Raw genomic sequence first — 26241 nt, forward strand, 5'->3', positions numbered from 1 at the left:
ATGTATGGATTTACATTAGTTTTTTGTGTTTTTAACTATGTACGTGTTACCTTGAGTTATTAAAGAAAAACCAATTAAACCAGTTAAATTGAAAACGGTTCGGTTCAGTTCAATGCAAATTTAGAATTGTGCAGTTCGGTCCAATTAAAACCAGTTAAGTTAAAAACGGTTCGATTCTTTTTTTTTAATATAGAACCGGTTAACAGATTAATCGAACCGTTCGGTTCAGTTCATGTTACACAATTCCGGTTCGGTTTGGTTTTTATACAGTTTTGTTTTTTAACCAAACTTTGCCCACTCCTAGTGTCGATTCAACCTAGAATTTATTAATTTAGCATTTTACCAAAATAAATTCAGCTTTAAATATACCAAAAAAAATACAAGATATAGTCAGCTCACCCTAGCCTGCCCCCTCTTTATATGCTCTTTTGTCTTCTTGACATCAACTCACTTCAAGTCAAACTCAAACCAAACCACCCTCTTCCCTTCACTCTTCATTCTCTCTCACTTTTCTAACTTCATTTTCATTGAATTAAATTATTAATTAATTATTTATTATATTATATTATATATATTCTCGCCACCCTGCACCTCCGTAACCGTCACCTTCCACCACCGTACTCTTCTACAATTCTACTTTCAGGTTCTCTTTCTCTCTCTATAACGGTAATTCATTTCGATTTTGCTATTCTAACTGATTTTTTTCCCTCTCTTGTAGTTGTGGCGTTTGTATTACAACTCTACTTGCTTCATTTCTGTTCCAGGTTCGTTCTTCAAATTCATTATTTATAAATGCTTATTCGTTCTTATGCATTATTATTATTCAATTATTTCACTACGTTGTTCTCACTGTCACTGCTAATGTTAATTCATAATTACGTATATAATAATGTGGATTATTTTTGTGATTTGTTAATTTTATAATCTAAATTAACTAGGCATGAGTGTATTTATCGCAATGAGCTTAAATTTAGGATAATTTGTTGTGTTTTTTTGGATTCGGTTAATAATTGTTGTTACTGGTGTTTCACAGATTTTATTGTAGAATTAGGATTTCTTTGACAAGATATTGTAAAATTCGGAATTAAATGTGATTTTATTGATTTAAATTGCATTCATAACTCAATCCAATTAATTTTCATAATTTTTTAAGAATCGTTTTTCGTGTAAAAAAAATATATAGATGAAGGGAGGGTCTCCCTAGATTTATGGGCGGTGAATTTGTATGCTAAAAAGAGAGTTTATTAAATAATACAGTTAGTTGTGTTTATTTAAAACATTTGAATCAAGCCACTAGGTTTGGTTAGTGGGGAAGGATTTGGGTAGTATGCTGGAGGTCCTGGGTTTGATCCTCAGTTCCGTCGTAAAAAATAAATAAATTGAATCTATGGTTAATGAGCTCCCCTTATGATTAAATCGTTCGGGAGAACCCAAGTTTGATTCCTGGTGGGAACAATTATTGCCCAAACTTTACTTACCTCGCAAATCAGAGGGTTTATACCAACCAAAAAAAAAAGATTTGAATCTAATTCCTTTTATCAAATTGCTTCACGGGATGGCGTATAAATGACCTTGGCATAATAGCATTTGAAACGTGATGGAACTGGATCAGAATATCGGAAATAAATGGAAGGTTTATTGACAAATAGTCATCTCTTGACCTGTGCTGAATATATACAATAACAAAGATAAGGAAGGAAGTATGATTACAGATACCTCGGGGTGCTCGGGAGCCTTTGGTCTCCTTCCAAAATTCCACTCCGAAACCAATGTTGTCAACCGCGGATCGTTGAAAATAGCAGTTTGTTCAAAATTTACTATGCAACAGTGCTATAGTGCCAAGAGTAAGGTGTCTTGGTTGGTAATGGGTGAGGGACTTACGGGTTGGGAGGTATAAGGTGCTCGGTTCGATTCCCACCTACTGACTTTCTGACAATTACTACTACTAGCTTTGTCTGTTTTAAACAAGTGCTATATAGCCTATAGTGCAGCTATAGCCTCTGTTTAACAATATTTTGAACTAAATAGCGTATTGCAGAACAATAGCGATTTTCGTTCAAACTCCGCTATGTTATAGTGCCGTTATTTAACACCACTGTCCAATGTGTCTTGCTAACACATTCCTCCTCATTTTTCCTATGAATTTTCAGGAATGAGGATTTCAAAGGAAGAAACTTCAAGTAATGCTTCACAGGCAAGTGTAACTTGGATTCATGATGCTCTCTGGTCCCCCATTACCCTTCTCAATGGCTGAAGCGTGAATTATATTTATTTATTTTCTTGAACAGGTATTAGGCTTGATATCATCATTGAAGCAATTGCAAGGTGTTACCTCTCTAGATCTTAATAAATTATTGAGGGATGCCGAAAATTTTACCATTCAACACAGTACTGAAAAAGGATCATTGCTGAAGGTTGTTTCATACTCAGCATCATAATGCTATTTTACATCCTGTTTTATCAGACTCTTATTTTTTACCGTGGTCTGTACAGATTGACTTGGAAAAGCTTGCACGATCTCTTCCATTGCACCTTGTTTCAGTTTTAATATCATCCAAAAAAGATGAGGACATGTTCAAATACCTGTTATGTGGCATTCGACTGTTGCATTCCTTGTGTGATTTATCCTCCAAAAATTCTAAATTTGAGCAGGTTCGTATTTTCAATGCCTATTAACATTTATCATATTCTGCGACTGCTTCTCTTGTGGTTGTTTTTTTGTTTTTCCTTGTGTGGAAAAAACATGTTATCATAATGTTGAAGAATGATATTTACCAAAATTTCTCATACATTTAAACAGCATTTATAGTGTATTAAGTGATGCTTTGCTGGCCAGTGGCCAGAGCTGGACTCTGTTTAGTTGGGACACTCTATATTTAAAGATAAAGCAGGGATCATGTTCAGTGGTAATTTGACAGTGCGACTTGAGAGGAGAGAGTGTAATAGAAGAAACTTGATTTTACTAAAAATAATCTAAGCTTACAGAGTAGAGTCTGATAACCATTGCAGCACTACCATACAAAACACCCAAGTTTCATTGCTGTTCACATCATTTTGTGGTCATATTTCAGAAAAGAAAAACAGGCATTTAGTCATTTTGTTTGTTTGTAGATAATAACCTTTAGTTGTGTCCTATGATATTCTTTTCCTAATTTGAGTATTAAAGCAGTGGTTCCAATTTTTGTATACTGCTTTGGAACATGATTACAGTTTTTTATTTATTTTTTTAACATCACTACAGATTTTTCTTGATGATGTCAAAGTGGAGGAACAGCTGATTGATATGGTTTTCTTCATGCTAACTTATCTTGGTGGTTATAGACAGGTCTTTCTCAATTCCGCTCTTTACATGTTGATCTGTGTTGTCAATCCATATTGAGCTTTACATGTATGTTGCAGGAAGGCCATGCTTTTAGTCGTGTGCACCTTTTGCATTCAACTCTTGTAGCGTGCAACCTATATCTGTTAACAGGGTTTATTTCAACACAATGGAGAGATATTGTACATGTATTGCTTGCACACCCCAAGGTACAGAATCACCTCCACCTCGTGTTTTAGATGCTTGATTCAAAAACAGTATTTTGTTTGTGTCCATATGTTGTAACTGGTTGAAAAATACTTTTCTTATACTATCATGACTATTTCAAATCTTTACTTTTTTTTTTTCTTAACTCACATGTCAAATTGAAGAACAAGAAAATAGCCTAGCCTTATTCTACTCGGTAGGGTTGGTTACATAGACCAAACAACCCATCTAGTCAATCCGTTTTGGCATATAATTTTTTCTTGATCTTTAACTAATGGACTGTCATCCATCTAGTCAACCCTCCTTATTGGTGATTCTACAACAAGTGTTTTACTCCCATTCCCAAACCACCTAAGAAGAGGTTAATACCGTTTTTTGTGCTTTGTTTGCTACCCCATGTTTCCCTTATTGGTGCTGATGACACATTTTTGCGCTATGAATAATCATGAATTCTATGACAGGTTGACATATTTATGGATGCAGCTTTTGGATCAGTTCGTGTGGTTGTTAGGTGTCTTGAGACTACACTGGTAGCTTATAATAAAGATACTTCCATGGAATCAAATCTGACAGCAGAAAGAGTAGTTTTTTATCTCTGCCAGCAGTGTGAAGCTTCTTTACAGTTTCTTCACTCATTATGTCAGCAAAAATCTTTTAAGGAGCGCCTTCTTAGGAATAAGGTTTCCAAACTAAACTTACCGCATATATTTTAAGCAGTTCATCACGGGTGACTATATATGAGGGAATTCCTATAAAGTTTGTTTGGAGATGAGAACAGTATGGAAGCCCAGTTGCATCCTTTGTCTCTCTTAGTTGCAATACAGTTCATTAAAATTGGAAATCTCAGTAACTAAATCACACCATATTCCTTCTTAGTAAAAATTGGCTCGATAAAGGAAGCCATCGTATGTCTATATCTTTTGCTATCTTTAAGATCACCCTTTTCTCTCACCCCTAATGGCTGAACAAACCAATACTGGAGTAGCATCTCCATTTATGGTACTGTAACTTTTAGCAATGTAATTTAGGTTTATGGAGGGACTGTAGAGCTCTTTTATATTATGGTTTTGTTTGTTTCACTTGATTGTTGGTTTTTTCTTAGAATTCAGGTTGAGTCTAACTCAATCCCACAAAATTAGTTTGTAATGTGAGGGGTGTTCATTCTTTATTAATTATTTACAGATGATTCCTGGTGTTATTGCATTGCTTTGTTGATTGATAGGACAATGTGTGCTTCATGCATGTTTGTCTTTTACTTACAGGAATTATGCGGAAAGGGGAGCATTCTTCTCCTTGCACAATCCATCTTGAAGTTACACATTCAACCATATACACCGAGTAGAATCACAGCATCTATTTCTAGGCTAAAAGCTAAAATACTTTCTATTGTGAGTCAAATGGCAAAGTTCGCTATAAATCCCTGCTTTTACCTTTAATCTTACTATTTATGCATATTATTAACAATACTGTCACTGCTTTCATTTCTCAGTTGCTGAGTTTGTGTGAAGCAGAAAGCATTTCTTATCTTGATGAAGTAGCCAGCTCAACAAAGAGTTTAGAATTGTCTAAATCTGTTGCATTAGAGGTTAGTTTTCTTTTTCGGCAAATGGCAATAATTTGAACTGTTGAAGATAGGGCTGCACTGTTTTAGTGGGATTTTGCTGATAGTTGACTTGCAAACGTTATAGCCTGATAATTACCTTATTGACTTTTTGTGCCACTCTCATCATTTCATTATTATCTGTGAGTATGTTGCTCATCAACCGGGATTGAATATGTTGAGTAAAAAGTATAAGTTCTTCATAAAATCTCTAAATTGACATTGTCCCATGGCGGTCTGCAGTATGTGTTTGTGCCATTAACGTTGATTTCTTTATCATCAGGTTTTTGCATTTTAATATGGTTATCATGATATAGGTTTTTGAGTTGTTGAAGAAAGCTTTTGGAAGAAATCCCGGGCATCTCACTGCTGGTCGCCCAATGGGATTTGTACAGCTCAATGCAATGCGTCTAGCTGACATTTTCTCCGATGATTCAAATTTTCGATCTTATATGATACTTTGTTTTGTAAGTATATCTTAAAGACAATAATAGAGAGTTAACCTGCTTTAGTGTTATTGACTTGGTAGTAGCAACTAGCAAGCATCATTCTGTTTGGTTTTTAAAACTACACTCAATTAAAATTGTATTCACATATTGTTTTAATTTGTAGCCAATGTATAATATTTATTCCTTTCCCTTAGATTTGTCAAATGTTCATTTTGTGGTTGGTAATTTGACTGTTTCCTTTGCATGTGGTTTCAGACTGAAGTTCTGACAGCAATAATTTCACTCTCCCATGGAGATTTTTTATCCTGTTGGTGTTCGTCAAACCTCTCAGAGACAGAGGAGGACGCGAGTCTTGAATATGATATATTTGCTGCAGTTGGATGGGTTTTGCATAATACTTCACCGGATGTAAAGGATGCCACAAACTTGGAATTCAACCTAACACGAAACAGCATGCTTAAGGCTTCTTATGCACATCATAGGACATCATTATTTATCAAGTTCTTTGCAAATCTTCATTGTTTTGTTCCCAATGTTTGTGAAGGTTGGTTCCTTGTCAACATTCTACATATTTTAGGCCAAACTTGATTGTTTTTATAGAAATATGCATCTCCTCATATAATTAGACCTTTTTTTTTTGGTAATTTTGATCTTCAGAGCAGGAAAGAAACCTTTTCGTTCTCAAGGTCCTCGAGTGCTTGCAAATGGATCTATCTAACTTGCTTCCTGGGTTTTCTTTTGATTCTGATGCTCCTAAATTTGCCACCGCTAGCAAGAACCTCCGTAATGATTGTTCTCACATAATTATTCTTGCAAAAATATGAGCCACACATAGCTACTTTCTTACAATTAACCGTTTTTTTGCAGGCTCATTGTTAAGTCATGCAGAATCTCTGATTCCAAACTTTGTAAATGTGGAGGATATACAACTTTTAAGGTTACGTGTCCCTCATAAATGCTGTTTTAGCACTTGGCACTTTCACTTAGCATGAATGATTTTGAAATGTTATTTGCAAGGATAAGTATTTTCAAGGATAATGATGAATTGAAGTGATTGTTTTTGTTATTTTTCCTGAAAATTGGAGCTTGTTGTCCACACTATAGAGAGTCAAGGAATCTTCCTGATCATTGCACGCGTCATGCCTTGCTTGATCATAAAAAATCAATAGACATTCTCTTCTGAATATCTGATGGTGGTTTGCATGACATATTTACCAGCATATTGACAGTCCAGTCAGGAGGACACTTCAATCTGCCTTTTTTGTTCTATTTACATGATAAAATATTTTTTAAAGTACAAACTTAGTTATCCTCAATTTTTTTCAAAATGAAAAAAGAAATAGATGAATAGCAAATGTGCTGATGATAACTAACTTTTTATATTAAAATTTCAAAATTTTGTTTGCAATGGCAAACAAAATTTTGAAATTTTAATATAACTAGTTACTAGACGTTTTATTTATGCTACAATTAGAAATTTCAATAAACTCAGCATTATGTCAGTGTCAATGAATGTGTTCTTGGAAACTGTGTTTTATAGTAAAAAGTTCTCTCTGTCGACTTTGTTCTTGGAAACATTTTTCTGTCGATCATTTTGTTCTTGAAGATCCAGCATTATAAATTATAATATCATCAGTAAGTAAACAACTTCTATCTGTAAATTGTTTGTAGGGTTTTTTTCGGGGAATTACAATCACTATTTACTCCAAATGGATCTGGGAGAAATTGTGTTCAAGTAAATCCTTGTACTTTAGTTTGAGCTGTCAATACTGTCTTTTTCTGTTCAATCTCTTTTTTAGTCATTCCCTTTCTTAATTGATGTATAAATGTGCCCAACTACTCTGCCAGAAAACTCAGGATAGCAAATTTGGGGAGTCATCTTGGGATAAGTTTTATAAACTCAACATCAATGAGAGTTATCAGGTATTTGCAACAATTTTTATTTTTGACTCGACACATTAAATGATAACATTGTGTAGCTGAATGTTCGTTCAAAAATGTAATGAAATTGTTCATTAAAAAATGTAATTAAATATTTTCCTGCTTTATGGCTACAAAATGCCTTAAACTGTTAAATAAACAAAGTAATCCAATTTTCAAATTGGATTATTTGGTTACCAATTATCATGTAGCTTGTCCTCAACAAAGTGACTTGAGAAGTTTGATTTCCCGCAGGAGGCTCAAAGTGCTGGGGGACGCCCATTGCCTTTAACTGGTAAAGAACCCTCTGATCTTGATAAGAAGGGTGGTAAAGTCAAGGAAGGAATGCTGGAGAATTCTTCTTATGCAAATTTGGAACAATGTAAAACCCAAGCTGAAGACAAAGTTCAAGGCAATGGTTCAAATCGGCAAAGTCAGGTAGAAAATAAAGGCATATCTGGTAAAACAGCATTAGGAGGAGCAAGAGATACTGACAAGGATGCTCATAAAATAGAAACAAGTGGTTCAGATGCCAGTTCTGCCAAAGGAAAGAATGCTGTTGCTCATATGGATAACAGCGATCTTTCAAAATCAAATGAGCGTCTTAAAAAAGTCACAGTTAAAGAAAATCCAGAAGATGAAAAGAGTGAGCTTGCACAGAGGAAAAAAAGAAAACGAACTATAATGAATGATGAACAGGTGTTAATGATAGAGAGAGCTCTCTTAGATGAACCTGATATTCACCGAAATGCAGCTTCACTTCAATCATGGGCTGATAAATTAAGTTCGAATGTATGTTAAATTTGACTCAGCTCTTGAGTAGAATTTCATTGACATATTTTCATGAGACTTTCTTGCATGTTTTTCAGGGTTCTGAGGTTACATCTTCGCAGCTTAAAAATTGGTATGCCTCATTATGTAGCTTGTCATCTACCTGTTTGTTTAAGTTGTTTCTCTAATTGCACTATATAGGATTAGATAATGAAATATCTAGTTTTCTTTACCAAAACTATACTGAATCTTTGTTTAATGTATGATCTGAAATGTTATTAGGACTTGAAGTCATCAATATTTTAACCAATGTTTGTAATGGAATGCCATTTTTGTCATATCAGGTTGAACAATCGAAAAGCTAGGCTAGCTCGTACAGCTAATAAGGATGTTCGACCAGCAGGAGATGATGTCGACCATCCCATCTCAGACAGGCAGATAGGATCAGCACTTGGGCCCAGTGACTCACCTAACGGTCCTGGTAATGCATCAAATGGAAGAAAATATCTTTAGTCGTGTGAAATCAGATAAACCCGAGCCTTCACTTGCTGTATTTGTAAATATCAGCTCTCCATAATTTGGCCATTGTTATGCAGGTCAACATGTTGTGCTTGTTGGTGTGCAAGGAGAGGAGATTGGCAAAGGAAAGGTGTTTCAATCGCATGGTATGTGGAATGGGAAGACCTTGGAGGAATTAGCAACCTGTGTTGTGGATGTTTGTGAGCTCAGGGTTGATAAAGGGTTGCGGCTACCCTACTCGTCAGAAGCCACTGGCACAACATTTGCAGAGGCTCAAACAAAGTTCGGTGTCATGAGAGTATTATGGGATTTGAACAAAATATTAGTGTTGCGGTCGGACTGAGTTCATGATGCTTCGGTGGCTGCAGCTGTTACTTTGCCACCTGCTGTAATTATTTATCCCTTTGTTTATATGTCTTATACACATTAGCTGAGAAGAACAAATTCCAAATCCATGTGCATGCATTTTCATAGACATTAGCTGAGAAGAACAAATTACCATGTGGAAAGAATCATGTTCATTAGAAAAGGGACATAGCCGGTTACAAAAATGTTTACTAGGGTCTTATGCAGGTGTTTTTGGAGGGAAATAGTGGGATGCAAATTCTCTATTCTCTATAATTTACATTTGCAAATCTAGCTCATTTTATGTTAAAAAGTAATAATTTCAAAAACCTTTCAATTTAAGATTTTTGTATCCTGTTCAAAGAAGTTCACAATCATTCCCTTTTGGTTAGATGAGAAAAAGAAGAAAAACAAAGTTCACAATCATTCTGGTTCTAGTGATTTGACTGTCTTAATAAGAATGTTTAAATTGCCTTTAGTAAAATAATCGATACTCAATCCCAAAATAAATTGTCTTAATAAGACAATTGTTTTATTTCAACATTTTTTTTTTCAACTTCACCCCTTAATTTGTTTTAACTATTAAAAACAGAAAACAAATAAGGGTGTGGATTGTCCCACACGAGATATTCTCACAGGAGGCATTCCCATATTATGTGTAATACTAATTTTTTTTACCGAAAAATTTGAATATGTTGAAATGCAGTACATTATTTAAGTTATTTTCCCTATAAAATGAATTCAGTCTAAACCAATTAAGTTATTTTTCAATATTTGACTCAATTTTTTTTAACATAAGTAGTATTTTCTCCGTTCCTTTATTCATCTTGTTTTGGAATTTCAAAGTTATATTAACTACTGTTTTTTGTCAATTGTATACTTCCATCAATTACTTAACGCTTTTATTAAGAGAGTAAACAAATGAGTAACACAATGAAAAGTGAGGATATATTTGAATTTTGCTTATTAATCAAAGCTATGAAGTATTTAGTTTGTGCAAAACAGTATTACAAGACGTGTTAGAAACAAAAAAAAAAAAAAAAGACACAGTCATGCTCATAGTTGTCAAGATGTTTTTATGATTTGAAGAATTCAATTATCTTCATATTGATTACTTTTATAGGTAAACAGCATTTTCCTGCCACATAAATCCCATCCACAGTAATGCCTATTATAGTTTTGCGACAATATATGCATGTTCTTACCAAAAAAAGACAGTATATGCATGTTATATTTTTGCACAGTTTGTTTATAGATTATGCTATCATATTCATAAAATAAATTGCCAATAATGATATTAAGTAAATAATGGACCCCAAAAATTACCACAAATCTTCCATCTTTTCCCTCTTACACATTTCTGGAAAACTGAACAAAAAGAACTTTGCTTGAGCAACACATTATACATTTCTCAATCATTAAACATCTTTTGGCTTTAGCAAGGTCTACAATTGATCTCCCCCTTGGAAAAAAATGTGGGGTTAACAACATCCTTTTCAAGTTCGGTATTGTTATGACAGTGATGCCAAAATCGAGGAACCTAGCCGCACTTGGTGCTGTTTGAATTTAAGTCAAACCACCTCTGTATAATTAGCTATCCCTGATCTTAAATACTGGATGTGCAGCTCGTGAGCTTAAAATTGAACCTCTTCAGACATTGTCAGGTGTAAGGTCAGTATGCTTTACGCCCATCTCAGTCATGGGTTGTCCTTCAAATCCTTCAAATCATTTGAATCCTCATTTTGAACAAGTGCTACATATGAGGGTGTCTTCTGAGGTGCCTTCTTCCAGAAACTTTTTGCATAAAGGGAGCCGAAAACAATGACCTGAAAAGTAATGGCATTACAATGCTTAGTTGCTTACCACTAATTTCATCAAGGAAATGATGGGAATCATTGGATCACACAGTTAACTGTAAAGCTTTGATCAATCTACATGGTTCGATTTTAATTTTAATCAAAGTAAGTGCAAGCAGGGAATGTTCAGAAAAGGTAAAAGGGCTTACGGCTCCAATCCACTGTTCCCAGCTAAGAGGATGGGAAAACCACACACACGACAACATAATGCTCACCAACTGCAACAATTTGAATAAAAAATTACAAACATTGAAATATTACACAATTGTAGTGAAAATGATAATTAGATTTCTCTGTGCAAGTTACCTGTCTTGTGGTCATTATGGTAGCAAATGTCAGAGCACCAAAAGTGCGAATTGTGTAGGAAATAAAAAATTGACTAATTGTTGCAACCTGTGTAACATAATAAAACAAACCTCAATGAAATAGATAATGAAAAGGGAGAATATTCATGTTTTTGCTTTTGAAGCCAAAGAGGGATAAGCAGTATAATACTATGGATACTGCTATGGATTTAAAAAATATTTTACAACAAACAGAAAAGGAGAATACTGTATAGAATTAAAACAGATGTAGTTTGCTTACAGTTGAAAGTAATGCTATGTCAAAGAAACAGTCATGATGCCGATATACAAACTCTACTGCTGATATCATTTGTCCTTGTACAATAAGACCTACATAAAAATTATCAAATATCAAAAGAGTGGATTTCTGGCCTTGAAGATTGTAGAGAAAACAGAGCTGAACCAAAATATTAGAATGAAAAAATCACTACTATCACTTAAATAAGTCTAGATACTAGATAGTTTATGCAACTCAGAATATTGGCTGTCAAGATAGTAGTTGTTTAGCAGTTGGGACTGAGTATTCTTGGTGAACGGCTAGCACATAGAAAAAAAGTAGAAAGGAAGGCCCAAACACTAAAAGAAACACCAATGCAAAGGTTGTCAAGATCAAACATTATTATACATCATAACTTTGAGTCATCAGGTGCAAGTTATATAGTGTATGTTGCAAAGCAGCATCCAAGACTTTTAGAAAATTGTATCCATAGCAAATATTTGCCCTCAAATATGACTCCAGCAAATGAATCATTACATTACTGTTAGACTTGGAGTATTAGGGGGGTAAGATGGGAAATAATGAAAATACTGCAATGGATAACTGAATGGACTGGTGGCAGTGGAGTATTATGTAGGGTGATGTTGTAATGAAGAGAGGTGGTTATAAGAAGAGTGGAAACGGGGAACATGGGTGTATGGAATATTTTGGAAAAGGCATGGGTAAATCATTCGGAGGAGTTCATCTCCTCTTTTTTTCTTTCTTTCGTTATGCACTTTTATCTTTGTTTTCTATTTTAGTGATACAGAGGGATAGACCTCAAATTGTAAGGAACAGAGCTCAATTATTCTATATTTTTGGTAACAATATATTCTGTTTCCTATCAATTACTGAGCAAGATATCATTAGACTTAGGAGGATAGAATGCGAAATACTAAAAACACGCAAAAAAGGATTGTAATATAGCTTAATGGGACAGGTGGCATAAGGGGGGGGCTGGCAGAAATTGATTCAGGAATCAATGGGAGTTTATTAGAGGGCGTAACAGACTTGGAGAGGGAAACATGGAATTGAGGAAATTGGTGTGTGGTGGTAACTGAGCAATAAGGTTGGCTCCCAGACCAGGACTTCTTTCATCTTCTAAGGAGCTTCGCTCCAATTCAGTCACAGTTTCATTTTCTTTTGTAGTTTGTGTGTAAATTCTATTTCAGGGGAGTTTCGTCACTGATCAGGTTCTATTTCAAATAGCACATATATCAGTTTCTTTATATTTGTCAAGTCCTATCAGATATGTATGACAAAATTTAATGTTCGATATAAAAATTCAATGAACTTCTTAAACAAACCTGTCAGGCTAAGAATACAAGAACACAACGTTGTATAAAATATCTGATTATGTATCTCCATGTCATAGCCTCTAAACATCTTATCTTGGAATGTGCTTGTAAACCCATCAAACCTACAACAACATAAAAAAGATTCAATGGGGGAGTTGTATATGAACCACTTTTGGAGATAAATTCTTAAAACAAGTTGAAATAAACATGCATTCAAGAGACTGGAAAAAAGTTTAAAATGGCGATTTTTCCAAAAGAGGTTTTAAATATACACTGCAGCTTCAAATAACCTGTACTTCTCAAATAAACCAAAATCGTTCATAATGATTATATTTTCCCATACTAACTCTAAACTTTGAAAGAGGGAGAAGTAAAAAAAGTATATACAGGTAATTATTTGAAGTTTCATTGAGAGAATCTACTTTCATCGTTTTTTATCAGCATTGTAAACAGTTTGGACAAATAAAATATCTTCTGTTATAATGAATGAAGGTAGCATTAATTTTTGGACTTTTCTCCCCATAATAATACATAAAATCACTAATCATATGAAGAGATTTTAAGTTCTGTAGTGATACCCAAGATAGCCAACCATTAGAAGAACACCCCAAACAGTATTTTCCCTTCCTCTACTGTATGGGCTTATGTCTGTTCCTGCCTACAATAAAAACATAAAAATTTCTTTAGCTTATTAACGAATGCTGCCAGCTTAACTTATTAGGTGAATGCATCAGCGACTAAGTCAGTGTCATTATGATATCTAAGAAATTGCCCTCTGCTAAACTAAGATTGAAGTTAGGGAGTGAAAAGTTCTTGAAATACAGGGTGAAAAATATTTTTCATTTCTGTTTGTTTACCATGTTTAAAGAAAAAATCATAGCAGTCGTGGGAACCGCCCGTGTCATTGGAAGCCCTCCGTTGTTGCATTTTTGCAACAATACTCACTCTGTTAGATTTCAATACATGTGTCAACTCTTTATGCAATGCAATATCCATTGATGGCTACTATTATAACAGATCATCGACCTTTGTGGGCCTTCCTTATTTGGACCAGGAATACAAATCCCTTTGGACAAGAGTAGACCAATGATAGTAATCCCCTTTCGGTGCGCGAGTCACTTGCCTATAGTGGTATTGTTATGATGACATTATGGTGTCAGCCATTCTGCATCCACGACTGGCACTATTGCAATGAGTGAGAGGGAGAGTTAAAATTTCCTTGTTTCTGATATTAAACTACTAAACACTTAATTTAATGAAAATATTCTCCAAAATCTTGGCCTTTGTTACCACCACATACCAAAGGAAGCCTGAGGGTAAATTTTGTGAAGGAGAGCCATACATTATTTGCTTAAGAGTTAGTTCATACTCCTAAACGTCCAGTTCTTTGGGACAAAAATAGTAAATATAGCCTTCATAGGAGTGTTTTTATACTGATTCAGGATAGTTTTATCCTCAGACGTGCAACATTCATGACATGTGCTTAAAATAACCCCTCCTTACTGCCAAAAGAAATAACAGTACCACCCACATGCAACATCAAATCATTGAATATGATTACTCATCGGTGGTTCTTTGATAGAAAATTGTCATAAAGACACAAACAGACAGAATGACGATAAAGCAACAGAAAATTATTAGGGTCAAAGTTTCAATAATTACCGGATATAGGATAAATACTGAGCAGCCAAGGGTAACTAAAAAAGACAACAAATAGTCAGGTCCCTGATATCTCTTCTGCATGATAAGTGTACCCCAGAGCTGCATAGGATACAAAAGAAGGAATATAAGTTCAAGGTGTATAGGTCAATCTTAACCGAACCAGTAAAGCAGAAACAAGATTCGTGGAATCAACGAAAAACAATGACATAGGATGGAAGAAACACAAATTAAGACCAAGACCAATTCCACTATGTAAAAACTCGGCTACTGTCGAATTCAGAAGAAAACATGGAAAGTCCTTGGAATAAAGGTTCAAACCGAAAATACAAGTTACACATCACTCTGTGCATAATAAAATGTCGTTTTACATTCATAAACAACTTGTCCAAAAAGTAAAATATCCTCTAGAATTTTTTAAACATGTATGGAATCCTCTAACACATCTTTATAACTCCCATAACACAACTCCTTGCCTCGCCGAATTCTCTCATTCATGGATATACTGCATCAACTTTATAAAAAAATTAATCAATCAATTCCAGGTGTCGTATTTAACATCTCAGTCTAGAATCTAGAGGATACATGATTTTTGTTTGTCATAGCGAAACAATGTTTTTGAGATCGTTGAATGATTGCGAGATTGTGAGGTCAAAAAAATACATTCAAGTATCTACTCAACATTTTTTAGCTTTCATGGATTTGTCTTGTCCCCATTTAGTAAAGAAAGGGGACACTAATAATAGAAATTACACAACATTGAGGACACACACACACGGAGATAATTTAGCGCTAGTTCTTCAACAACACAAGCAATTACTATTATTCTCCATCATTCTCCATCAAGAGAAGTAGCAGTGACTGAGAAGGTGAAAAATAAGCTACAGAACAATGATACAGGATAAATAAAAGAGAAGAGGGTAATGTATATTGAAATCAGCAAGTCATCATGATAAACAAAATTTCATGACTGGGAAGAGCATCAAAGATTGACCTACCATAACTGGTATCATTTTCGCACACTTTGCAAGAGTCTGAACAGGAAAGCTAACATATTTGAGGGCCTGGAGTAAGAAATATGGTAGGTAAGTTATATCCATTAATGTTACCAATTACTTATAAATTAACATGAACGCAGAAATCATGTCTCTCTTACCTCATACTGACAAGTTGTGGTTAGTATGTTTGATACTGACACAAGGGAATACTTATAAATGGGAGCCACTGGGTCCAATGCTTTTTTACTTGCCTATAAGAAATGTAGAATATTAAGAACAAACAGAGCCACAAGAAAGGTATGTTACAATTCAAACACTGCAAAACATGTGAGTATTTTTGCATATAATGTATATACTTGCCAGCAAAGAACCAGCGGAAACAGCAGACGTCATAATGCGGTTGCAGAAAACAAGAAATAGTGAATGCTTGAAATACTCTTTTTCTGCCCCGTAAGGTATTCTCATGATCTTTTCCTGCAAGAACAAATATCGGTAAATCAAAGAATAGATCTTGGATCCTGAGAGGGCTTCATGCTACCCATTCATATATGAAATAATGTATCAAAATTATATAGCTTACTCGTCATCAAATCACTAAGAGGGAATAGCAGAGAAACCAAGAGTATTGCCAACCACTTCATGTGTCTATTTATTGCTTGATTGGTTTTAAATTTACAGTACTAAGCACATTTTGGATAAACAACTTAATTAATAATTTCCCGTTTGGATTAGCTTATTTTTGAGCTTATACGAAACAGCTTATGCAAATAAATAAGTTTTTATGTATTATTATAAGCTTTTCAAGGTAGTTTATAAAAAAATAGCTGATAAAGATACAATTTTTGTTAGTGAAAACTTATGAATTAACATAAAAGTTTATTTATTTGCATAAGCTATTTTCAAAAGTTAAAAAATAAGCCAAATCCAAACGGGCTCTAAGTGGTCACAGCATAAGTGCTTATGATGAATAAGTTGTTTTTATAGGAAAATGCTAACATGACGTGTGCCCTTAGAGCAAATGCTAAATTATGGAAATATTATCTTGTAAATTATGCATTTAATTTCTTAAAAGTTAAAAAAATTGGTTTTTTTGAACACTAAGGGCTCGTTTGGATTAGCTTATTTTTAAGCTTATGCAAATAAATGAGGTTTTATGTTAATTTATAAGTTCCTACTAATAAAAATTGTATTTTTATAAGCTATTTTATCATAAACTACCATGACAAACTTATAATAATACATAAAAAATTATTTATTTGAATAAGTTGTTTTGCATAAGCTCAGAAATAAGCTAATCCAAACGGAACCTAATTAAATTTCTCTTTTTGAAATCCTTAACATGTGGCCATTTTTATTAAAGCTGTATGTTGTTTTTATAAACTATATCCTGAAGAGCTTATGGAAATAAGCTGAAAAGAGGTGATGGACATATCTATAAACTCTCCTAAACAATCTCACAAGTGTTATGACATTATACAATCTCACAAGTGTTATGACATTATACTATAAGCTCAAATAAATCAATCTAAACAAAAAACAGGTCCTAAACCCTAAACACATATTGCTGGTGTATTCAAATAATGGCAGGTATAGCATTCGGAATTACTAAATCAAGAAAAATATGGGTTGTGCATAAATTTGTGCGATGTAAAAAAATGAGAATGAAGAAGAAACAATAAATGCGATGCGATGCAATGCAATGGAAGGAAATGAAGGATGCAATATTGATTGATTAATTAATTAAATAAAAAAGGAAATGATAATACCTGTAAGATGCCATAGGTGACAAGGGTAAGCATGATTCCGGAGACAGCGAAAACACCTTTCCATGGATTTTCTTTGAAACTAACGGCGCTAGAAGAAGATGATGATGATTCTGCCATAAGCGAGAAAACATAGATAGAATGGGAACCAAAACGGTGTCGTATTGATTGATTGATCGATCGAGAATGGTGGTGAGTGAGGGACCCACTTATAACCTTATTATTACAGAGTCGGAAGAGCTTAGACCAAAATGTTTTGTGTAAGGAAAAGAAAAAAGAAAGAAGAAAGAAGAGAGAAAGGAGCCAGCATCACCACTTCATGCGCATTCCTAAAACCAAGTTCTTCTTATTCATTCATTCATTCATTCATTAATTACTAACTAATTAATTAATTAACAATACTACTAAAACATACGAATTAATTGCTGTGTTATATTATAGTATTATTTCTGACATGTCACCACTTGGATACGTATTATTCACTTCACTTCACCCTTAAACACCTAAAACATTAGACTTGTGCATTAGTTTGACAACAAATTTTGACAGCTCCTTATAAAAAACAAAGAAAAAATATTTAAATTTCTAGGACTTATATTTTTTATCATATTATAATACGTGTTTCTATATTTCAAATTTTGTACGCAAACGTATGTTTTTACTGAATTATTCTTATGAGGAGTGCTAGCAACACACTCCAATAACAAACACACTCTAACACACTCTCTTCTATTGGTTAAAATTTATATGGGTTCCATAAAAGTTATATGGGTCCACATTTTTTTATGGGACCCATGTGAATTTCAACCAATAAAAGAGAATGTGTTGGAGTGTGTTTGTTAAAGAGTGTGTTGCTAGCATTTTCTTATTCTTATATGATCATGTAATCAAATATAATTTTTTGGTTACATGCACAAAATTTGACTTTTTATTTTATTCTTTTAATTATTTCATAAATAATCAAAAATTGTGTGCGTAGATGAAATAGTTTGTAATTAACATCGTAAATGAAAAGCTTACAATTTGAGTGTTAAATATAAGATTAAAATCAAAACTTAATCAAATCACTATCCTTTTAATCTATAGTTTGAAAAAAAATAAGCAACATAAGAAAACACTACCTTCGGTGCTTTTGCTTCTTCTTCCACGTTAGATTTCGTAATCTGAAATACAACCGGGTTGGAGAATGGAAGGTGATGTAGCTTTTGTAGTTATTGTTTTGAGTGGGACAATTGGGTTTTTAGGGTTTTGAGGTTGAGATTGATTTTTGATTTGACAAAAGATGGGAAAATTTGAATTTTGAATTTTATGCTTTGGGATCACATTATTTTATTATTTAAAATAGCAATTAAATGTGACATATTTTTGTATGTCAGTGCATGTTAGCTTAATGTGGATAACCAATTTGAATTTTACTTCCAACTAAAGCAAAAGTCAGTCTTTTATTTTTTTCAAAATTTTGAATTTTCATCCAACTCATGCATCCAACATGGCAAACAAATCTAAACATGAAATGGAAATAATATTTGTTAATGATGATTTGGCAACAATGTGGTTAGAGGTGGACAAATAAGCAAAATTTTACTAACATGAGTTTGAGTTTGTATATTATTAAGATAAGATTAAGATTATATATTTATAACTAAGTTTTTTTTTTTTTTCTAAAATTTTGAGACATAAAACTCTTGTTTAAATCGTATTGCCTTGGAGATCAATCTAATTTTGATCGACTATTGAAGTTTCAAATACGTGAATGCTGAAAATCCTAATGGCTTGAAATCCAAATTCACTTATAGGTTGGTTAAGCTCAACAATTAAAAATAACAAGAAGTAACAAAAATACAAAAGAAAGTGATTCTTACGTGTGTTGCTAAAGTACAACCAGAAATATTAATATTGGATATATAATATGGTTCTTGGTGGAACCACATCCATAACAAGAGGTGCTCTTATTTTTCCATTTTATTTCTATATACTATGTGACATGAAATAATATAACACAATTTTTTTGTGAATACTATTTTTTCCTTCAATTTTCTAAGAACACAAATTTATAGTCTCTGCTTATGGACTCTTCTTCATTCCCTCGTCCTTTGATTTCCAAAGTCATCACCAAATCAAGGTGCATATTTTCTTTCTCTACACAACACAACAGTAATTAATTGTTTTTTTTTTAAAAAAAATTTAATTAAATTAATTGTTATCCTATTCTATTTATTTATATTCATAGCTTGCATCGTTCATGCACTACTCATCATAGTGCAAGATTTGGTTTGTGGAAAAACAAGGCAAGAAACTTGGCTTTTTATGCTATTGGGTTTTCTAAGGTTGGAATAGAAGATGTGTTTGATGATAATGATTTGAAGAGAAAAGAAAATGGATCCATCTTAGGAACGTTTGATGATGAAATAAAGCAAGATACCAATGATTTTTTTGTGAGTGAAGCTGAAGGTGATCCAGATTGTCCTTCTAAAGGGTACTCTTCCATTGAGCATGCCCTTAATGCATTGCGCCAAGGAAAGGTTTGTTAGAGTTTTTTTGTTTGTTCATTGTGTCTCTAGAATGTGATAGCTAGTGTTACAATAACATGTTGTGCTTCGGCGACACTCTAGTACACTATGAAGCATAGACACTAGCTTATAATTAGAAATGTCAGTTCTACAAAGACAATTTATGTTTGGAGCGACGATGATTATGACAAAATCATATAGTAGTACAATGATTTTGTTAAATTGTAACTTTTATCAAAATCATTATGACACACTGTAATTTTTGACAAACTTACTGTCAATCCAAACATATACGTAAGTAAATAAATAAATAAATAAACATATTCTTGAACATGGACATGTTTAGTGATAGTTTTGGAAACATTTATTAAATAATTGATGGATTGATCATATCTAACAACTAGATCATATATATATTTTTTTAGTTTGTAATAGTTGTTGATGATGAAAACAACAATGTTGAAGGAAATCTTATAAAGGCAGCATCTCTTATTAGTACCAAGGATGTGGCTTTTATGATTAAACATGGATCAGGAATAGTTTCTGTTGGCATGAAAGAAGAGGATCTTCAAAGACTGAATCTTCCTCTTATGTCACCAGAGGCTGAAGAAGAGGATTCATCTGCCCCTACTTTCACTATCACCGTGGTAAGTTGACCTATGAGGTCTCAGCTCAGCGGTAAAAGTTTGACCTGGTAACCTCAAAGGACATAGTTCAAATCTCACCTGAGACAATTTTAAAATGACTATTAACGTCGCTTTATTGTTGTTGTAGGATGCAAAATATGGAACTTCCACAGGCGTATCAGCCGCGGATAGAGCAAAAACAATTCTTGCTCTGTCATCTCCGGAGTCTAAGTCAGAAGACTTGAGAAAACCAGGTCATGTTTTTCCTCTTAAGTATAGAAATGGCGGAGTTCTTCGGAGAGCTGGTCATACCGAGGCTTCTGTAGATTTAGTTGCATTGGCTGGCTTGTCTCCATTTTCGGCTCTAACAGCTCTTGTTGATGTTGAAGATGGAAATATGGCATCTTTGCCAAATTTAAAAAGCTTTGCATTGGAATACAACTTACCAATTGTCTCAATAACTGATTTGATAAGGTAAGCAATCTTACCTTCGTGTTATTTCTTCGAGTAAATAGTCATTAAAATTGTAAATTTCGATCAATTTTCTAGGTTCTATGTTTATTTTGATGCGGCAAAAGACTATTTAAGCCGATATGCGTGTTCTCTTAATATGGTTTATAATGTAGTAATTAAATTTACTTGATGATGTGAATGTATGCATGTGATGCTTTAAGGTATCGGAGAAAGCGAGAGAAATTGGTTGAAAGAACTTATGTCTCACATCTTCCTACTAAATGGGGTCTATTTCAAGCATACTGTTATAGTTCAAAGTTGGATGGAACTGAGCATGTTGCTATAGTTAAGGTAAATAAATATAACTTTGTTAATATGATTTTCAAGAAAATTTAGAACTTAGAATAATCTTTTCTCAATTATAATTTATTTTTGGGTTACTTAGGGAGACATAGGAGATGGACAAGATGTTCTGGTAAGAGTACATTCAGAATGTTTAACAGGTGACATATTTGGATCAGCTCGGTGCGACTGTGGCAACCAACTAGCTTTGGCCATGGAGTTAATTGAAGAAGCCGGAAGAGGAGCACTTGTGTATCTTAGAGGTCATGAAGGAAGAGGCATTGGGTTAGGTCACAAACTTCAAGCATATAATTTACAAGATCAAGGTCGTGACACGGTCGAGGCAAATATAGATTTAGGGTTAGCCGTTGATGCTCGTGAGTATGGAATTGGTGCTCAGGTTAGATTTATTAATCAACCAATCAAAGTTGGTTATGATTAAAGTCGGACATTTTTAATAATGTTGACAATTATGAATTTTGATTGATTGACAGCGTAAAAACTCTTTAAGGTGCATGCGCGTGACTACTGATAAAATCTTTGTATGTGTAGATTTTGAGGGACATCGGAGTTCGAACTATGAGACTAATGACGAACAATCCAGCGAAGTTTGTTGGTCTTAAAGGATATGGTTTGGCTGTGATAGGGCGTGTTCCTGTGCTAACACCAATTACTGAGGCAAACAAGCGGTACCTAGAAACAAAAAGGACTAAAATGGGTCATATTTATGGGTCTGATATATAAAGATTATTATTACATGAACTCAATGATTCAGTTGAAAATAACTGAGATTTGCCAAAGAATACATAATACGACAGAATAAAACTTTGTATACGGTTAAAAATATATTCAAAAGACGAAATTCAGAAATTTTATTTATCTTACTGTAAGTATAAATTGCTATGCAGAATATTTTAAGCTACATTTCAATGTTAGAAACTTTATTTTAGCTCAATATAATACTATTTGATCAATCAGAAGGTTTGAAATCTCTATGAGTTATCTTTGCTAAACCTACTACAAAAGTAAAAAAAAAAAAAGATATAAGGATAATGAGATGCATTCTAGTGAGAATTAAAGGAAGAAAAATAGATTAGACCAAATAACCAACATATGTTGGATCTAAAAGAAGGAGCTAGTTACTTGATGCTGCTATTCACTCAAACAGTGATCAAGGGTTTGATTTCATTGTTTCAAACATTAGGAGTTTTGTTAAGTTTGAATGAAAACTGAGGTTAAGTGTTTTTTTTGTCCACAAACGAATATAGTTGCCCATAGTTTAGTTAACAAGGTCTTTCTTAATGTTCGGTGTCAAAAAAAAAGGCCATTCTTAATGTTACTCAACAAGTTTATGATTTGTTCAAAATAAATATAAATAAGGGAGTATTTCACAGCAAAGTAAATTAAAATTTGAAAGTCAATGGAGAGATGTGCACCTTTTTAGGGTTCGACAATGCATCAAATATGATTACTACCGGTGAATCGAAAGGGTACCTATGAAAAATAAAATAAAATAATATCTAACCAAGTCATAGTAAGTACTCAAAATTCTATATCTAATCGTATTTCTGATAAATTTTTGAAACAAAATAACCAATAAAAAATGTAAAAAAACTTAATATTTTATTTAGAGAAGATATCAAATTACATCGGTATAGCATTAGAGAAGATATCAAATTATTCAAAATTGGATTAAAAATTTACCTCAAACCGTAAGAGTTTGACTATTAATATCGCAGCTATTGCTATTATAGAAGTCATCTTGAAGGTATTATTTATTGAAAAAAAAAAATACTGTAAAAATATACTTTTTCCCATAATAATTTTATAACATATAGTAAAATTTGATAATGGTATTTTGGGGGTTAAAAAACATATTGGTGGTACCCTTAACAATTTACATGAACAATCTTCTTGGTAAATAGGCTAGGCCCATGTTGAACGATCCAACCCATTTGATAAGTAGCGCATATAATCCCGAAAACCCTAATTTTCCACTGTCTGCTTCCATCGCCCAGGTTTTCCTCTACACTCTTTAATCTATCTTCGTTTCGTTGAAAACTATCCACGATTCTTAACTTCATTTTCTATTTGTTTCAGGTTTTCTCTCAGATTTAACATCTAGGGTTTCTTCATCTTCGCCGATCAATGGCTCCACCTAAAGGTATCTCTCATCATCATTTTCTATCTTCATTATGCAACTACTTTGTCCTTCGACGAGTTTCTAGATCTATCTATTTTCTCTTCATGTTGATTAATTGTACGGTTAATTATGATAATCTGCGTTGTTGTCATTTTATTAGTTTCTTTGAGTAGTAGAAAGTATACTAGTTAATTAATAATCTTGATTCTAGCTAAAATTTGTTTATTGTTTGTATGATTTAAGTTTTTAAGTTGTTAATGATTAATTAATTAACATGAGCATAATTTTTTGGTGAATACTTTTAGATGCATATATGCTATTTATCAGTCTTATTTGATAAACCTGCATCCTTATGTTTACATTTGTTGTTGATTCTTAACTTCCACTTTTGCTTGCTGTTTTGCTGTGTCATTGAAATTTGATAATTGTCACTGTACTTTCTCTGAGTTATTGGATATGAAGCACGGGCACTGACACTAACACATCGACGTTGATAATAATTTGAAAAAAATGACAATTCAAATTAATCATGTGTGGCGGTGTCGGTATGCCTATCCTGGGGAGTGTCCGTGCTTCACTTGTTTCTTGTAATGTGATTCCATTTTTGTGGAAGGTTCATTTTTTTGTTGAATTTGTCGAATAAATGATATTTTTTTGTTGAATTTACTTGCGTGTATAAGAAATAGGTGGTTTTTAGATTTTTTGTGGCATGAAATGTGACTAAGTCAATTTTTTTTTTTTGCAGGTGATGTTTCAAAGAAGGCCGATCCCAAGGCACAGGCCTTGAAAGCTGCTAAGGCAGTGAAGTCGGGCACTGCCATCAAGAAGAAGGCAAAGAAGATCAGGACAACTGTTACATTCCATAGGCCAAAGACTTTGTCAAAGGAGAGGAACCCCAAATACCCTCGCATCAGTGCAACACCAAGGAACAAGCTTGATCATTATCAGATTCTGAAATATCCTCTCACCACCGAGTCTGCAATGAAGAAGATTGAAGACAACAACACTTTGGTTTTCATTGTTGATTTGAGAGCCGACAAAAAGAAGATCAAGGATGCAGTGAAGAAAATGTACGACATCCAGGCCAAGAAAGTTAACACCTTGATCAGGTGAGCCTTTACGTAGTGATTCTTTTTCCAATTGTCTGGTATTCATGGTTACTTATGACTGATTGACTTTTATACTGGGTGGTAATTTTGTATTGCAATTTACACCAGCTGTCGTAGTAACATACACTGTTTTTTATGACACCCTTTGTGATGAAGGGCCCTGTGCATTGTGCAGGGCTATGTGCCATATTTCATATAACCTAATTTAACAATGTCATCGGAATGGAACAGCATTATTTAAAGAAGTTTGCATGAATACTTAGAACGGTTACTTGTTTTTCTTCTAAATTTGAACTATTCTGTTGCAGGCCCGATGGCACCAAAAAGGCCTATGTCAGGTTGACACCTGATTATGATGCTTTGGATGTTGCAAACAAGATTGGAATTATTTAAGTTTATGGCTGGCTTCACCAAAGACAATTTTTCTTTAGATGTTAGTCTTTTCATGGTGATCACTGTTGGATACTTTTTTATGCGAAGTTTAACTCTGGATTTTGTGTTTTGTTATTTGGTGTATTTTAGTTCTGTTGCAATTAAATTTGGTTGTTTACAATTTCAAATTTGATGAGTAAATTAGATCATTATTGATGTTTGTTATTATTTTTGGTGGCAACATTTTTTGGTAAACCAAAGCATCCTTGCGCAACTTCTGAAATTTACAACAATTTTTTTCTTGAAAGTTTGTGCCATTAAAATAATTAAGATTTCACCATAAGTGAGTCATCAATTAAAAGAAAGTTTATCGTCAGAGCATCAAAATCTTGTACCTTCATTTTATGAATATTTCCAGATCTTATGAACTCTACTTTCTGTATTTTAAACAATCGGTGCTGCGCTTGTGAGATTCTGTTAACAAGTAACAATTGTGCTAATGGTCTTCCAACGTTTTTTTTTTTTTTACAATGGTCTTGCAACGTTTTCTTAAATTTATGTGATTTGCAGACCGGTGGCATAATATTTATGTGTTTCTGATGTGTTTCACAAATATCTCTTACTACTGACTCTAGCATCACTGTAATCACATTGAAATGTTGGCATCATTTTAAGTCTGTAACAATCTTTTTAGCTAAAAAATAATGTAAAAAACAAAAACAGAATCTTAGGGGCATAAACAAAACCCAAGGAAAAGGAAAACAATTTTACATAATATTATGAGGTTCTCTTAGAGCCGGTATTATAAACAGTGTTTGTTTAATTTCAGTAAAACCTTGATTATCTCTATTGTTCAATTTCTTTTTTGTATCCAAAATGTGCAAACCATGAACCATAGTTAGATGTAAGACTTGAGGTCTTGCCCTTGACTCGAAGGACTTTCATATTGTTCTCCTTTGACACTGCACTTCTCCAAGAATACACATATCTGAATATTGGCGCTCTCTCTTTGTTCTATGCCAGTAAAATCAAATGTCTTAGGTTTGATTCTCATTGTCAAAACTCTAAACTCTTTTGGACCGAATTCTGAATTATCAAGGGTTGAGGAAAAAAAAATCTTACTCAATGAATATAGTATGAACTCATTTTTTCAAATCTCCAAATTTGTATGATTTCAGAGGGAATGAGATTGAAAATGTGCACTCCTTTCAGGAGTACTATCATCCATCCCCAAAATTTCTAGCCAAGTTCTAAAAGACACAGAACACTCTTTGTTGGCAACTTGTACACGAGTTCTACACAAGGGACAACTTGAATGCAGTTGAAACCACTTATCAATGCATGAAACATGAAAACCATGGTTACAACTAGGAAGAAGTTTT

The 26241-nt window shown here is 33.5% G+C and overlaps 4 protein-coding genes across 5 annotated transcripts; 3 read left to right on the plus strand and 1 right to left on the minus strand.

The window, feature by feature from the left end:
• Nucleotides 1-441: 441 nt before the first annotated feature.
• Nucleotides 442-9467, plus strand: LOC123898756 (nodulin homeobox-like). The gene is made up of 20 exons (XM_045949772.1): nt 442-643; nt 719-764; nt 2151-2194; nt 2289-2414; nt 2494-2652; nt 3242-3325; nt 3400-3528; nt 3988-4206; nt 4789-4914; nt 5016-5111; nt 5444-5593; nt 5831-6119; nt 6233-6358; nt 6443-6512; nt 7247-7310; nt 7424-7498; nt 7751-8287; nt 8365-8399; nt 8611-8747; nt 8863-9467. Exons 3-20 carry the CDS (start codon nt 2153-2155, stop codon nt 9126-9128), a joined length of 2730 nt encoding a protein of 909 aa, XP_045805728.1. The 5' UTR covers nt 442-643; nt 719-764; nt 2151-2152; the 3' UTR covers nt 9129-9467.
• Nucleotides 9468-10403: 936 nt separating this feature from the next.
• LOC123899334 (UDP-galactose/UDP-glucose transporter 5-like) lies at nt 10404-17637 on the minus strand. Its single transcript, XM_045950447.1, has 11 exons — nt 17308-17637; nt 15902-16015; nt 15700-15792; nt 15542-15607; nt 14547-14645; nt 13463-13542; nt 12894-13006; nt 11572-11660; nt 11293-11379; nt 11136-11204; nt 10404-10956 (listed from the first exon to the last, which is right to left on the minus strand). The coding sequence occupies exons 1-11, from the start codon at nt 17422-17424 to the stop codon at nt 10828-10830; spliced, it is 1056 nt and encodes a 351-aa protein (XP_045806403.1). The 5' UTR covers nt 17425-17637; the 3' UTR covers nt 10404-10827.
• A 1583-nt stretch (nt 17638-19220) lies between these two features.
• LOC123897761 (monofunctional riboflavin biosynthesis protein RIBA 3, chloroplastic-like) lies at nt 19221-22105 on the plus strand. Of its 2 annotated transcripts, XM_045948514.1 has the most exons (7): nt 19221-19426; nt 19535-19826; nt 20240-20461; nt 20589-20914; nt 21115-21244; nt 21339-21635; nt 21788-22105. In XM_045948514.1, exons 1-7 carry the CDS (start codon nt 19371-19373, stop codon nt 21977-21979), a joined length of 1515 nt encoding a protein of 504 aa, XP_045804470.1. In that variant the 5' UTR covers nt 19221-19370; the 3' UTR covers nt 21980-22105. The 2 variants fall into 2 exon arrangements, with proteins under 2 accessions (XP_045804470.1, XP_045804471.1); XM_045948515.1 differs by lacking the exon at nt 20240-20461 and having other exon boundaries at nt 19273-19426.
• A 1093-nt stretch (nt 22106-23198) lies between these two features.
• LOC123897762 (60S ribosomal protein L23a-2) lies at nt 23199-25087 on the plus strand. Its single transcript, XM_045948516.1, has 4 exons — nt 23199-23253; nt 23336-23399; nt 24124-24487; nt 24796-25087. The coding sequence occupies exons 2-4, from the start codon at nt 23384-23386 to the stop codon at nt 24878-24880; spliced, it is 465 nt and encodes a 154-aa protein (XP_045804472.1). The 5' UTR covers nt 23199-23253; nt 23336-23383; the 3' UTR covers nt 24881-25087.
• Nucleotides 25088-26241: the final 1154 nt, after the last annotated feature.

This window comes from Trifolium pratense, linkage group LG7 (genome assembly GCF_020283565.1).
Source record: "Trifolium pratense cultivar HEN17-A07 linkage group LG7, ARS_RC_1.1, whole genome shotgun sequence".
In the NCBI taxonomy this organism is placed as follows: Eukaryota; Viridiplantae; Streptophyta; class Magnoliopsida; order Fabales; family Fabaceae; genus Trifolium; species Trifolium pratense.